Below are 14,380 nucleotides of genomic sequence, written 5' to 3'. Positions count from 1 at the left end.
ACTTCAATACTTTCTAGATAATTCTATATTTTATAGACAGTAGTTATAAACATTGTTAACAAGAGTGAAAGTATTAAACCTAACTCTTTTGAATTGCACCACAATTGTCCACCTTGAACAGATAAGTCTGCCCCGGGAGGACAGGATTTGTGGTCGAAAAACTTTGCCCATTAAGACTCACAGACGGTCATCAGTTGGCTGTTTAGTTGTCACTTGCTACCTACGTGCTCTGATAGCATTAAATGCAAAGTTTAATCAAAAATTGTATTATGAATAAATTTAACTTTTATTCTTTCGCGTTGCGAGGTTTATGGTTTATAAGAGACGGAATTAATAAGATCATTTCGGCAAAATCTCGAGAAAATCATTTATGACAATGGGTGGGTAGAATAAAAATCTGCTACGAAAGCAGAGACATGACAGCGCTACGTTAGTCTACTCGTGACCACGGCCAGTGTAACTTGTTCGTAACATCAAGATAACTTAGATATTTCAAGTAAATTATTACAATATACCTAAATGAACACGTTAATTCCCAGTTCATTAGCTATAAATAAATTGAGCTTGAGAAAGTTAAAAAAACTTTATTTTCCTTCTGAGGCTTTCTCTAGAGACTGACATAGAGTTCTTGAAATGGGTGATATTAACGTTTCTTTACAGTCGAAACATCAGTAAGCAATGCATGGGATCGTCATTCCTGAGGAAGAGTCATCATCATATCAGCCTTTAATTGTCCACTGCTGAACATAAGCCTTGAGGGATTTTGCCAGTAGTAGCCACGCTAGGCAGGCGAATTGGCGACTGTAGTCAGGCTTTAGGGATGTTCTAAAAAGAACGCTGCTGCCTATCCCTCAACATCCTTTAGTTACCTCTTACAACACCCACAGGAAAGGAAGAAGCCCCCCATTCTATGCTGAAACCATACGGCGTATAATAATTGCTGAGGAGGAGTATGTAGTATGTGATGGTAATGGCGTTATTTACGTATATAAGTAATAGTTAACATTTTCTATCATATAATACTTTAGCACAGAGGAATAACACCTGAGTCCTCAGGAATGGCAATGCATGGGGGGTTTCATGGGCAAAACAGTATACTCTGTTATGTTCATGATACTGCTCACGTCCATAGGCGACGGTTACCACTTTCCATCAGGTAGACCGTCAGCTTGTTTGCCATTCTAAGTTGTATAAAAAAAAATATTTGCCATTACAAAATTTTGATACACATATAGACTGTTTATATTAATATTATAAAGAGGAAGGATTTGATTGTTTGTTTGTTTACTTCGACTACCATCGCTGGCGTCCGCACGCGCGTAGTGGCTAACAGCACGCTGGTCACGCAGTGCTGCTCGCGACACAGCCGTGAACTGCCCTTAAGAAGACTCCTATCAAGTTTAATAGAATTAGTAATTAGTGATTTTAAAACATAAATAAAGCAAATATAAATAATTAGAATATCAAACATATTCTATTTATCGGACTGTACGCAAGCGAAAACATTAAATACATTTACTTTCATTTAAATATTCATTACATTAGAAGCAAGAATTCACCGCAACAACATAACTAAACAAATAAGGTTAATATTAATTCTTATTTTTAATTTAAACCTCTAAGAATTGAAGACAGCGAGAGCCACATTTTGAGTTGAATTTAACAAGAGGGAAAATAAAGAGGAAACAAGTTGTTCGTGATCTTATTAGCATATCTCTCACACAATTGTAAACTTGGCTCTTTGATGTACTTATTTTGAACAAGTAGTAAGATTTTGCTATCCTTCTCACTGGTTTATATTTGTAATATTATCTTTTGTTTCAATTATTTTTAATATTATTTTACCCGCGAATTTGTCCGCGGTACCGGGATATACCTGTACTCGTATTGACAGGCATATAGATAGACAAACTTATTTTCTATAAGTCTAGTTTATTCTCCATCGCAATTATTTATTTTTTATATCACATTTCAAAGGAATGAGAACCTCGACAGGGATGTCGAGGTTTTTCCAAGACACTACAGCATGGGGTTCTTAAAAAAAGGGATAATGAGGTTTCTTCAGGGTCGGCAACGCGTGCATGGCTGTTTTAGTTTGAAGGATGAGATATGGCAGTGAATTTATAGAGTGGAGAGGCCTTATTCACCTTAACCCCTTAGAAGTTATCATGACCGAAACAGTATATGCTGTTAAGTCCATGGTACTGTTCATGTCTATAGACAGCGCTTACTATTTTTCATCAGGTGGTCCGTCAACATGTTTGCTATTCTAAGTTGCATAAAAAAAGCTGTAGGATTTTATTTCAGATTTTGCCCTCTATTTTAATCTCGTGTAAACCTATATAAGAAAACACTACGCCTTATCAAAATGGCCGCCCAACGCGTTGCTTTCGTTATAATACAATTTAGTTTTTGTTTAGTCATAGCCAAAGAGCTAAAAGTTCAACCACGTAGCCCTGTGTTTTGTTGTTGAGATAACCTGAAATCCCAATGTAATTCCCGGCAAAATTTAATTTCGCTTCGCCCTAACCAGGAATAGTGGTGAAGTTTTTTAAATTGTCTACCTGCACAGAGGGATTTTTAACAAACAAAACTTGCTCCTAACAGCTAGCTTCATTTGGAATTTTTAAATGTAATTTTATTTTTTGTAGTCCAAAAGGTCAAGTGTAACACGTTAGTGGCTATACACAAAGCTGCTTTATTTATAAATTAGTATAAATAAAGCGTAGTATGAGAGGCATATTAATAAATGCAAGGTAAATAAAGATAAAATATAAGTTTGAAAATCAAGCACAAACATTGAGACTGTTCCATTAATTTAATATCTATTAAGTTATATTTATTTTTAAACTGACGACTTGCTTATGGAACGTGGTAACCGTTGTCTACACATGTAGAGACTGATATCATATAATTAACTATAATGTCCACATGAGTCCTGAGGGAATCGTGGATCGCTTCTCGAAGCCTAGTGTTAACCGTTCGGCACCCAAACTACGGAAGCTGCAATCCGATGGTAGCGGATAGAAGCACTTCCGATGGTAGCGGAATTAAACAAAATAATTCTAACGAAATTACCATTGATATGAAATTCTGCACAATAACATCTATTTCAATGAAATAAGATATTATTTAGTAAAAATATTATCGAACAATATTCGAGAGCAATTTATGTAATGAATAGCCAAGTTTGTTCAAGTTCTAACAATCCCAGAGGTCGCGTTACGACGAATACCGCACGAACTTGCAGAAAGTATATCAGTAATTACAAGTGCTTACTACTTAATCTCAAAAGTATTGCTAGTTTTATTTTTAGAAGTGATAAAACATTCAACAAAATATTCCTTTTTAAAAGGCCAGCAGTACACCTGCAATCCATATCCCTCAGGTGAACCTTATGTTTGTTTGCCTCTTGTGTTATCTGGACCGAAATCTACTATAATTATTGTTACTTATATTGTACTCGAAATTGTGCAAATGAGTTTGTCTATTTGTTTGTTACTTGTTTTATATATGGGACCTGGTATATATCAGACCTAGTGTATGTATGTATATCGACTCGGTGTTAGCGATACTAGTATTAATAATACCCATACCTACAAGTTAGGAGCAAATTGTGTTGATTTTTTATGCAACTTAAAATGGCAAACAAACTGACGATCCATCTGATGGAAAGTAGTAACCGTTGCCTGTAGACATGAGCAGTACCATGGAAATAACAGAGTATACTGTTTCACCCATGATACCCTCCATGCGTTGCCAATCATTAGGGCTCAGGTGTTATTCCTCTGTACCCAGTAAATTCACTGTCATATTCCACCCACCTTTCAAACCAAAACACAGTTATGCAAACACAACTGCTTCACGATAGAAAGAATAGGACAGAGGTACCGAAGTAAACGAGTTTTGTATAAAGTCTCCCTCTGATAAATGACCTCGCTCTGATTGATAGAATTATTAAAATCGGTTCAGATTTGTAGAGGCTACCACACCACATATACATGTTAGTTGAAACCTTTTTTTTTTCTAGAAGTAAGAATAATATATATATCACACTGACAAAAAAACCAATTAATATAATTAAAACTCTTAGTAACAAAAGATAAGTCCTTAGACAATCTCATTATGCCGAAACTTCTACAGAGATGTATAATTTTGTTATCTCAGTTGTCCGACGTACTTCCGAATCGACGGTGGGTATATATTATAATACATGAGCCATTCCAACGCTTTAGATGAAAGGGACATTCAAACTTCATGGCCCTTTTAAGAGAAACTTCGCAAATTAAGAGGAGAGTTGTCTGAGACTATTCTGAGTCGTGCGACATTTGACTATCAGTCGGCAGTCGATAATATTTTGGGATAATTTTGGGGGAATTGTTAGTGACGAGAAGTGTTTTTTTTAATGGGTGATAATGTAATGGCAACCCTGCTTGCGCTAACGATATACGCTGGCGTGGTACCAGTGAAGAATGATAGGTGAGAATGAAAGAGTAGGTCAGTTAGCCCATCGTGATTAATACACCTGAAATTCAGAGCGATGGTTTCCAGGGAGACCACGGGGAGGTCTACCTAATGGGGTATGTTGTTAGCAATGGGACTGGTAGTCTGGATTACTAACAATTAAAGTCTAACCTTAAAAACTGATGTATGTGTCATGTTGATACTACATCTAGGAATGATCTATTTTAATATCTTTCAAATTCACGCATACGAAGTAACTGATAAAATCTCTCTCTCTCTCTTTCTCTCTTCAGTCGTCCACTCTTAACAGAGTGATCGTGGTTTTTATAACTATAGCGTATCGTCAATGAGATCCTTCTTCGCGATTGAGGTCCTCGTAATGTGTATACATCTACTTCCGCTCACAGCCGAGCGAGAGCATTCCACAATAGACTGCTGTGTGGCCGTTTTAATGAGGCCAGTCCATCGCGTTGGTGATCTACCCCGAGAATATTTACCTCGACACTTAGATAAGAAAAGCTAGTATATTATACCTTAAAGCCAATCTCTTATATTGTAAGTAAAATCTAGTATCAAAGACACGTCCACGCTCTTTCGCATTATCCAATCACATCGAGTTCAGAAAAAATTAACTGCACGTTTAGATTACATGTGACAAATGGAATAGACGAATTGTATTGACTCTTGCAATCTCTTGAAAGTCTAAAAAAAACTAATAGAGGTTTCGAATATTTCTATATAAATTATATATCTGTTTCTTATTATTTCATTAATAACAGTAAATATAAATTAATTTATTAATTTATATTTACTGTTATTAATGGAAAAGCTGTTAGTTTTCCAGATACATAAATAAATAAATTGGTGTTATATCACAGTGTGGCAGACAGACATAGAGGCTGTCATGGTAAACAATGGTAAACGGCAGTGATGTTAAACACTTACCGTAGCCTACGGATGCCTTTGACACCAGGGATGCCATGAGCGCGTTGTCGATCCTACTAATTAATTCATTGATTCATTCATTTATTCATCAAATTATACAAATGGAAAGCACTTAATATATGGTCCACAAATCTGCATATTAATGAAACCCATAATTCAATATTGAATTGTTCTCTATTCCCTTAATAATTTCAATTCTATAGGTAGAACATTCATTAACAACACTTTCTCATCATTTTCGGTCACTTCACCAAGTATCACATAAGGATCCTAATAGGGTAGACAGAGAAGATCGTCTACTTCTAGTTGGATACTTGAATATTTTTATACATTGACATTGATATGTCTTTTTTCTGAGAACAGCGGCATAAGGCCGACGACGGTTTCAAAAGCGCGCTATACCGACTTTTCTATTCACAACAAAAATAGGATAACGATCTCATACATAGAAATGCTTTCCTTTTTATTTCCACTGAAGTATAACCATGTCTTAAGCTTGGCTGTATAAATAAGAGTCATATTTGTGTGTTTTAGCAATATTTTTGTATTATTTTTAGTACTTTCGTCACATTTTAATTTGAAAACAATATTTTTATCTGCATTCTAGATATACAGGTTGAATTTAATATCATTAAAATCATTTTCTGTCGCTATTGTTTCTACTCCAGCCTCTAGTACTCTGTCACTACTACAGTGGTAAACAAGTATACGGCCTGCATGATGATGAACGGTTACCCTAGTTTATGGATTCTTGCAACAGCAGGGGTGTCACGCACGTGTAGCTAACACTTAACCTAAATATGTAAAAAACATAAATTTTATTATGTACTTTTTGAAGTTCTTTCAGTAATTACATACATTTTTTCCAAAGAAACGTGACTCGACATTAAAGAAATATAACATACAAGAAAGTAGTATGGAAAGCTTTAAATATTTTATGGCTTTTCTACCCATCATTCTTTTGAATGAAGTGTATTCTGGCCCATAAAAAAACCGACATCAATCGTGAGCATGAAGTACAAAATAAATTGAAGGACCAGATTTTCATAGATACACTACATTAAATATATTTTATTGAATATATAACGTGGAATCGCGTGTACAAGTAGATTTCGTGATAATTTAAAAAAATCAATATTTTTTGTTTCAATAAAGCAAACGGCACTTTCAAACCCAATACAAAACTATTACAGAGTTTAATTATAATAGAAAAATTTTAAACATTGGTTAAAAGTTAGTGACGTAATTATTTAACACAACCGCTACCTACTTCCATATTTTGAAAATCTCTTAAAAATGTTTAGTAGAATTAGAACATACGCTAAATAATTCCCTTATGAATTCTAGTTTACCATATATTGCTACTGCCCCAATATTTATATACTAGATTTCTGTTTACATTGATAATGATAACGAAAAGTCATTACTTATTTAAATGTCGCCCGTAGATACCATTCGAATATTTATATTTTTAAATCAATATAGTTTCTTTTTCTATACAACTTAAAATGGCAAACAAGCTGACGGCCCACCTGATGGAAAGTGGTAACCGTCGCCTATAGACATGAGCAGTACCATGGACATAACAGAGTAGGTATACTGTTTCGCCCATGATACCCCCCATGCGTTGCCATTCCTGAGGACTCAGGTGTTATTTCTCTGTACCCAGTAAATTCACATCATATCCCACCCTTCAAACCGAAACACAGCCATGCAAACAACTGTTTCACGGCTGATACACGAATGGGACAGATGTGCTCAAGCAATCGACTTTTGTACAAAGTCTCCCTCTGGTACAGTTATTGGATAACCGATACTTAATACGAGTATATCCGTTACTGGATTATTATATAGATATTGTGGTCACAATAAAAATATATTGCTATATAATTCCCGTCCCAGATATAAATATAAATAAGCGTTTTCAGAATAGCATCCTAAAGTCTCATCATAAATCGCCTATTCTGGGGCCATTTTAATTGTTGTTAAGAACTTATTTTCCTTCGTGTTCTCGTTTTCTGTTTTACTGTATTGTAAGAGTTTTAAGGCTCATAATTTATTTACAAATGAGAATATCTAAACTAATTTGGTTTATATTTTCTCGTTTCGAAATAAATTATGAGTACGCTCAAGTTTCTATTACAATATATAGTTTTTTTTTTTTTTTTTTATAAAAATACAGTAAACGTTTAATTTTGCTTTAAATTTTAATATTTTATTAGCCATAAAAGTGTTAGGATTATCCAATCTTTTTTTTAATGAATGATAATTGAATGGTAACCCCGCCTGCACTAATGGTATACGCTGGTATACGACCTCACCGTGGTCCCCCCTGGAAACCATCGTGCTTAATTCCAAGTGTATTCAACACGATGGGCTCACTGTCCTGGCTTTTCATTTTCACCTATCATCCCTTACTGGTGTTCTACCAACTTATACCGTTAGCGCAAGTGAGTTTACCATTCCATTATCATCCATTAAAAAAATCCTTTCCATTTAATATAATAAATGTGATAGTTTGTAACGATAGATAGACGAAAGGATTTGAATAAAATTTGACACACGTGTAGGTTACATCCTAATTTAGCATAGAGGCTATTTTATGTACTAACTCACGCGGGCAAATCTGCGGGATATAGCTTGTTGTATCATAAATAAACAAAATCTGTCTAAAACAATATTAGATAGTTATACTAGATTTGTTTGTAAAAAACAAAAACTTTGTACAATAGTACACAAAATAATTAAGTTATATTCTATAAAAAAAATGTCTGCTTCATTGGAATCTCGTACAGCTATAAACGAAACGATTTTTTACTCATGGCAACACAGAAATAAACGGTCGGTCTGCTTGGGCTTTGTACAATTTTGCAAGTTATTGAACTGAACTGTAACATCGAGTAGGGATGTCATTAAATGTAGGCACGTTATTTGTCCGCCTACGTGGCTAGGGGTTTCTATTCTATATTTGAAACGTTTGTGAAAAAACAGATCTATTGTGAGCTGTAGAGACACTTTTATTTTTTTATTACTCCGATCGGAGAGCAAGATGTCTAGACAATGGTACCGACGGCCCACCACTAAAAATTGGTACCTAACCTACGGGGGAGGAGATTGTTAATAATAGAGACTACCTACTCATTTGTCAGGTTGACATCCACGCAACAACCCCCCCTCCTTCCCATACCTCCTTTTGAAAACTATCCTTGTCAATTCGTCACAATAGGCCAACTGATGTAAACAGTAGAATAGAATTGTAAAACATATATATGTATATTTGTGACATAATATTTTTTTTATTTAGTAAAAAAAAATAAGACAAATTTTAAAAGAGACTATAACAATAAATTTAAAAAACAGAACATGTTCTAAAAACATCAATGTTACTCGTAACAGTCAGTATTCAATCTCAGATCAATTTATCTAACTTTATCTTCACCTATTGCTCCTTATTGGCATTAGTGGTATATTAGGAACTGCACAAGTACGGGCGAAATTCGAATTCATTTTCATATTTAAAAAAAAAAACGTTTGCAGAACCACGTGTCTACATATATTCCGAGAACTGTGGCTTCTTTATTCGGTCGGATATTAGAAATATAGGAAGCGGGGGTGAGGTCAGGACGGGAGACGGGTAGTAAGTAAACATACTGCATGGATTAGTAATATTACTTATATTGTGCTAAAATATAAATTGCTTACTTGCGTTACGGTAGAAACGGATAAGTCCATTATAACTACCCTTATTGGGAAGGAAAGGGATTGTTAGTAATGCGGACTACTAATCCTATTGCTAGCAATATACCCTGTCAGGTCGACCTGCACGTGGTCTCCCCTGGAAATCATCGTGCTGAATTCTGGGCAAGTCAGTTAGCTCATTCATCATCATCATCACGATGAGCTAACTGACTTGCCTTTTCATTCTCACTTATCATCCTTCACTAGTGCCCCGCCAGCGTATACCGTTAGCACAGACGGAGTTACCATTCCATTATCACTCATAAAAAAAAAACTGCCCTATATAAATCACAAGAAAAAAACGAATAAAGTTTTAATGTGACATGTGTGACATTTTTTTATTATTATTATTTCAGCCCTTAACTGTCCAACTGTCTAACTGCAAAACATAAGCCTTCCCCATAAGGGGGGAGACTCATGTAAATGCCTCGAAATCGGTCATTTTTTAATATTTTTTTTTACAGTGAAAAAATAATTTAATTGTTTAGAACTTTTAACACAACTTTATTAAACATTTTAAGACTACAAAAAAAAAGAATTATTTTTTTTTTTAATTCAAAATGGCGGCTCAGCATGATGTCTTGTAGGCTGCCTCTGACGCGAGGTCCGAAACTGCTTCATTTGTCACTCATCAACCATTGATCTGAAACACAAAAAAAAAAAAAAATTATTTTTTTTCAGGACATATAAACGGAAAGGATAAACCTATAAAATTAAAAAGAAAAGGATAAAATCCAATATAAAATCAGCCTTAAAAAAAAGTTACGATTTTGGGCTATTTTTTTGACCCTTTTGACCCCAAAAAAAATAAGTAATCAATCAGAAATACCTGAAGTTTTAGGTTTATCCTTCCGATAGTAATGTAGAGAAAAGCCTCACCAAATTTCAAACAAATCGGTCAATAATTTTTTGAGCTACAACACGAACAGTTTTTCAAAAAGTAGTTTCGAGATAATCGCGTTTAAAGTTTCAGTACAGGAAAATGAGTAGTTTTACTGAATTATTAATTACTTACCGACTAATTTGCAATTCCAGGTCCATATAACAGTCCTTCTTCCTCCTCAAAAAGTTGATTTTCATCTATTTGATGTTGTCTGCGAGCTGAACGAGCATCTTTGGTCTCTGAAAGGCTTTTACGATTCTGTCGGGTTATTCGCTCCTCGTCTGTACTATCCGCAAATATCTTAGCATAAGTGCCAATATTCAGATTCAAAAGGTTCATTATTCTTAATACGGAAGTATAACCTTCATTAAATATCCCTGCAGCAATGTAAGCTGAAATTTCGACTACTTTTAGTCCGGAATGCAGGTGTTTTGGGGATAATCGCCAAACTGTAGCGTTAAAACTTTCGTTCGCGTTCTGCGTATGACCACCAAGGCATCGCTCAAGTAAATCATCTTTGGACAAATCTTGATATATTGGTAAAAGATGCTGTTTTAAATCTTCACCAAGTAATGGAGCTAAATTTTCCTTTCGAGGATCTCGATTTTGAGCAATAGCCTTCTGCCATTTGCACCAGCTATCAACGCCTACAGGGCAGTTATCATGTTGGGGATTTTCTGTAGTGGAAAAAATATGATCATAAGTAGCCATTATGGCTTTTTTCATATTTTCAACACTGTTAACATTTCTCTGAATACTTAAACCATAATATTTTGTTAATTTTTTTACCACTTTATCAGTTAGTTTTCCTCTCCCCGAAAGTTTCTTTTCTTTTCTTACATTTCTAAGTCGAGAACCCATTCTTTTTTCTACATGACCAATACATTCACTCTTCACTACTGGTAACTCATTACCGTAAGGTTCTAAATCTAGAATAGCCTTGAATGTCTTAGAATCTCCGTCACCAATGTAGTTACCATATTTTACTCCGAATTTTTCTTCTGAAGTCGAGAACATTTCTTTCATGGCATCGACTTCCATCTTTCCTGACGAACCTTCGTGATTTTTTTGACACTCATCCTCGTGATATTCAATCCACTTACGGAATTCTTCTGTATGAGTCTTGTTCTTCCAGTAAATACAGCCTTGACAGTAACTACTTTTTGTTTTCAAATCAATAACTTTCCCTGAATAATATCCTATGAGCGTTGCAACACCGTAATTTGATTTGAAACCACGTTTTTTCCAAGTACCATCTCCAGATACTTTTAAAATATTTTTTCTCTTCCTTGCTCGACATTTTTTTCCATCTCTTCTTTCACTGCCTTCTGCGATAGAAATTCAAATGATAATTTCACTGTATTATAAATGTGTTCCACAATGTTAGCGTAACAACTTTTACTCAAACCAGTGCATAGGTCCATCAGGTTACAAAATAAATTTATCCCTTCTCTTCCAACACCCAAAAGTCTCATGATAAACACTATTCTCCGGTTTATTTCAAATCCGTTGTTAATGAAAGGACCTGAATTTATTGTTTTATTACCACATGGACATGTGACAACAATTTTAAAACCAAGACCTCTGGAACTACACTCATTGAATTTTATCTTCTGATTACACACCGAGCACTTCACAATTTCAGACAAAGCTGTAAACACTGTAAAAAATTCAATTATCCTGTACCCGTGTAAAGGATTTGTTATTATATCTTCACTATCACGGGCATGGAGTTTTTTGCCACTGGCACTGTGATCATGGCTTACACTGGCTTCGAATTTTTCACCTTCATTATTAGTGAATTGATTGCCCTGAAACTTTCGTTTCCGGGTGTTATTTCTTGCAATATTCCCACGTGTACCTTTTTTATAATTCGGCATTTTTGCTTTTCAAAATCGACTGAACACGAAGAAATCTCCAGCTAAACTAAATATATTTCTCGACTAACGATTATTCGTGTACTAATGTTACACGTGTGCAGAAATGTAAAAGTATATATATATATATTTACTAAAAAGGATTCTCGATAGTTGAACAAAAGAAATATTTCCAGGTATTATAATAGAAGGGTCCTTTTCAAGCGCCCCGACTACCTGGCTCGTTACTTGACAATACGTACTTCGGCCCGCTCCACTGTATTAGCTATAACTTTGTAAATATTCGAGATTTTTTTTTTCCGGCTCGTCAGTACACGCTCAACATAGTATACTTTCAGAATATCGAAAAAAAAAAAAATCGATTTTTTGAAAATTTTACATGAGTCTCCCCCCATAAGTGGAGTTTTACCAGTAGTTGCCACGCTTGGCAGGCGGGTTGGCAACCGCAGTTAGTTTTTTAAATATGTTTTAAGAGACACTACTGCCCATCCCTTCACCATAAGCTCCCTTAGTTGGCTCTTAAGACATCCACGGGAAAGGAAGGGGTGGTCCATTCTATGCCGAGACCGATACGGCGACATTAATACGTACAATTAATACATACATTTAGTTTTGTCCAAATAAACTTATCCAATTAATTACCCTATTCCATTAATAATTTTATTACGCAGTAATAAAACAATAAATTAATTAAATAAATTAATTACCGGCACGTTTATAGCACAATAGTCACAGCCCTATAATAAAATAGCAGAAATATATAACACAGAGTTGCTATTCTACCCAATTTCACCTACAAATTGCTGCAACAAAGGAGAAAGTTACTTTATAGTTTGATAAATACATCTGTTCCGTGCCCCTCAATCATCCCCGCGGGCGTAACCTTACAAGGAAAACTAAAAAAATATATAATGGCAAGACGGGAATAAACCAAAGCGATCTAATAATAGATATACGAATATCTTTGTGCTTCGCCCTTTCTTCGCTTCACTGTTTCGAGAAATAATACTATGACATATTTTATTTGCATTTTTATGACATTTATTACAAAATTTGCTGTAACTCGTGACTTTATAAGTGTCAGTTAGGGTAAATAACATCTTGTGTGGTAATTTCATGTAGTATGCCCCTATGAATAGGGGTAAAAGTATCCTGTATGTAAATATACTGTACTCTATGAATATTCTACGTGCACTAAGGTAAAAAACAGGACACTTTGTTTAAAGTGTTGTGTGTTATAATGATTATTATGTAGTGCATGATTTGCTCACATAAACTGAAGTAAAAAGTATTCCATACATGTATGTTTAGTGTTTGATTTGGTGTACATGAATTGGGGTAAAACAAATCCTGTGTGTTATTATTACTAGGGTAAAAAATATTGTGTGTATTTAGTGTATGATATATCTCCATAGATTGTGGTAAAAAGTACATTGTGAGCTAATTTAGTGTACAATTTATCCGAGGGAATTAGAATAAAACATTGCTCTTGAGAATTGAGGTAAAAAGTATCCTGTGGCTAAATGTAGCCTAAAATTTGCCCGCGTAAATTAACATAAAAAACTATTATATATCTACATGTGTGAATTTTGGATATGATCCATATTCATTCGTTAAAATTTATTTCAAAAGTGTTCAATAACAAAGACCTAAACACTACAAGGCTTCTCAATTTTTAATTTTATTAAAAATAATCTGGCTATGAATCAAATTAATTAAAATTTAAAAGCATTTCTTGCTTGAAAGCAGTTACCATTAAGGTTATGAAAAATTATAAGTAAAGACAAGAGATATATCATAGAAACTACAACCGAAAGGTACCTCGTTAATTATCAATTAAAACACCTTGCATGGTAGGAGTCAGCCACTCTCAACCACCTGTTTCACATTCCTTGACATTTTAACGAACTTTCTTTATGATAATATCACCTGCGCAATAACGAATGTCTGTTAAACAAAAAATAATAAAGACCTTTATAACTAACTTCATTACTGTTTATATATAAATTATTGCTAGCCGTGTAGGTCATGGCATAGAATAAGACATCCTATCCCGTGGATGCCGAGTAAGGGAGCTTCTGCTGGAGCGATTGGCAGCTGTGTCCCTCTTAAAGCATTACCAAAAGCCAAACTGCGGTTGTCAACCCGTCTGCCTATTGAGGCAACTACTGGCAAAACCCCGCTTATGGGAGACTACGTTTAGCAGTGGACAATTAACGACTGATATATCAATATATTATTGCACATACTAATAATACAAATAGATATATAATAACAGAAAACAAACGTACAACAGAGAGGTTTCATCCAGCAAACTCTAAATTGGGAAAGAATCATTAATATGATCAAGTAAAAGTTCACAAACAAAAATATGAAAACATAAAAGTATATTGTACTACATACATATAAATACAACAGTATAAAGTACTAAATCATACATACACTTGTACTAAAAAAGTTGCAAATTTCAATT

General features: G+C 34.5%; 2 protein-coding genes across 2 annotated transcripts in view; both read right to left on the bottom strand.

Moving 5' to 3' along the window:
- Positions 1 to 14,380, bottom strand: part of LOC113516693 (pseudouridylate synthase RPUSD2-like) — a 555,256-nt gene that overhangs the window by 358,974 nt on the left and 181,902 nt on the right. The window lies entirely within an intron of this gene.
- Positions 9,689 to 12,293, bottom strand: LOC128202258 (uncharacterized). Its single transcript, XM_052901891.1, has 2 exons — positions 10,163 to 12,293; positions 9,689 to 9,790 (listed from the first exon to the last, which is right to left on the bottom strand). Exon 1 carries the CDS (start codon positions 11,069 to 11,071, stop codon positions 10,166 to 10,168), a length of 906 nt encoding a protein of 301 aa, XP_052757851.1. The 5' UTR covers positions 11,072 to 12,293; the 3' UTR covers positions 9,689 to 9,790; positions 10,163 to 10,165.

Source organism: Galleria mellonella, unplaced genomic scaffold, assembly GCF_026898425.1.
Source record: "Galleria mellonella isolate WM207_F2 unplaced genomic scaffold, CSIRO_AGI_GalMel_v1 utg83, whole genome shotgun sequence".
NCBI classification, from domain to species: Eukaryota; Metazoa; Arthropoda; class Insecta; order Lepidoptera; family Pyralidae; genus Galleria; species Galleria mellonella.
The sequence above is the reverse complement of the archived record's forward strand: the minus strand, read 5'-3'. Positions and strand labels throughout refer to the sequence as shown.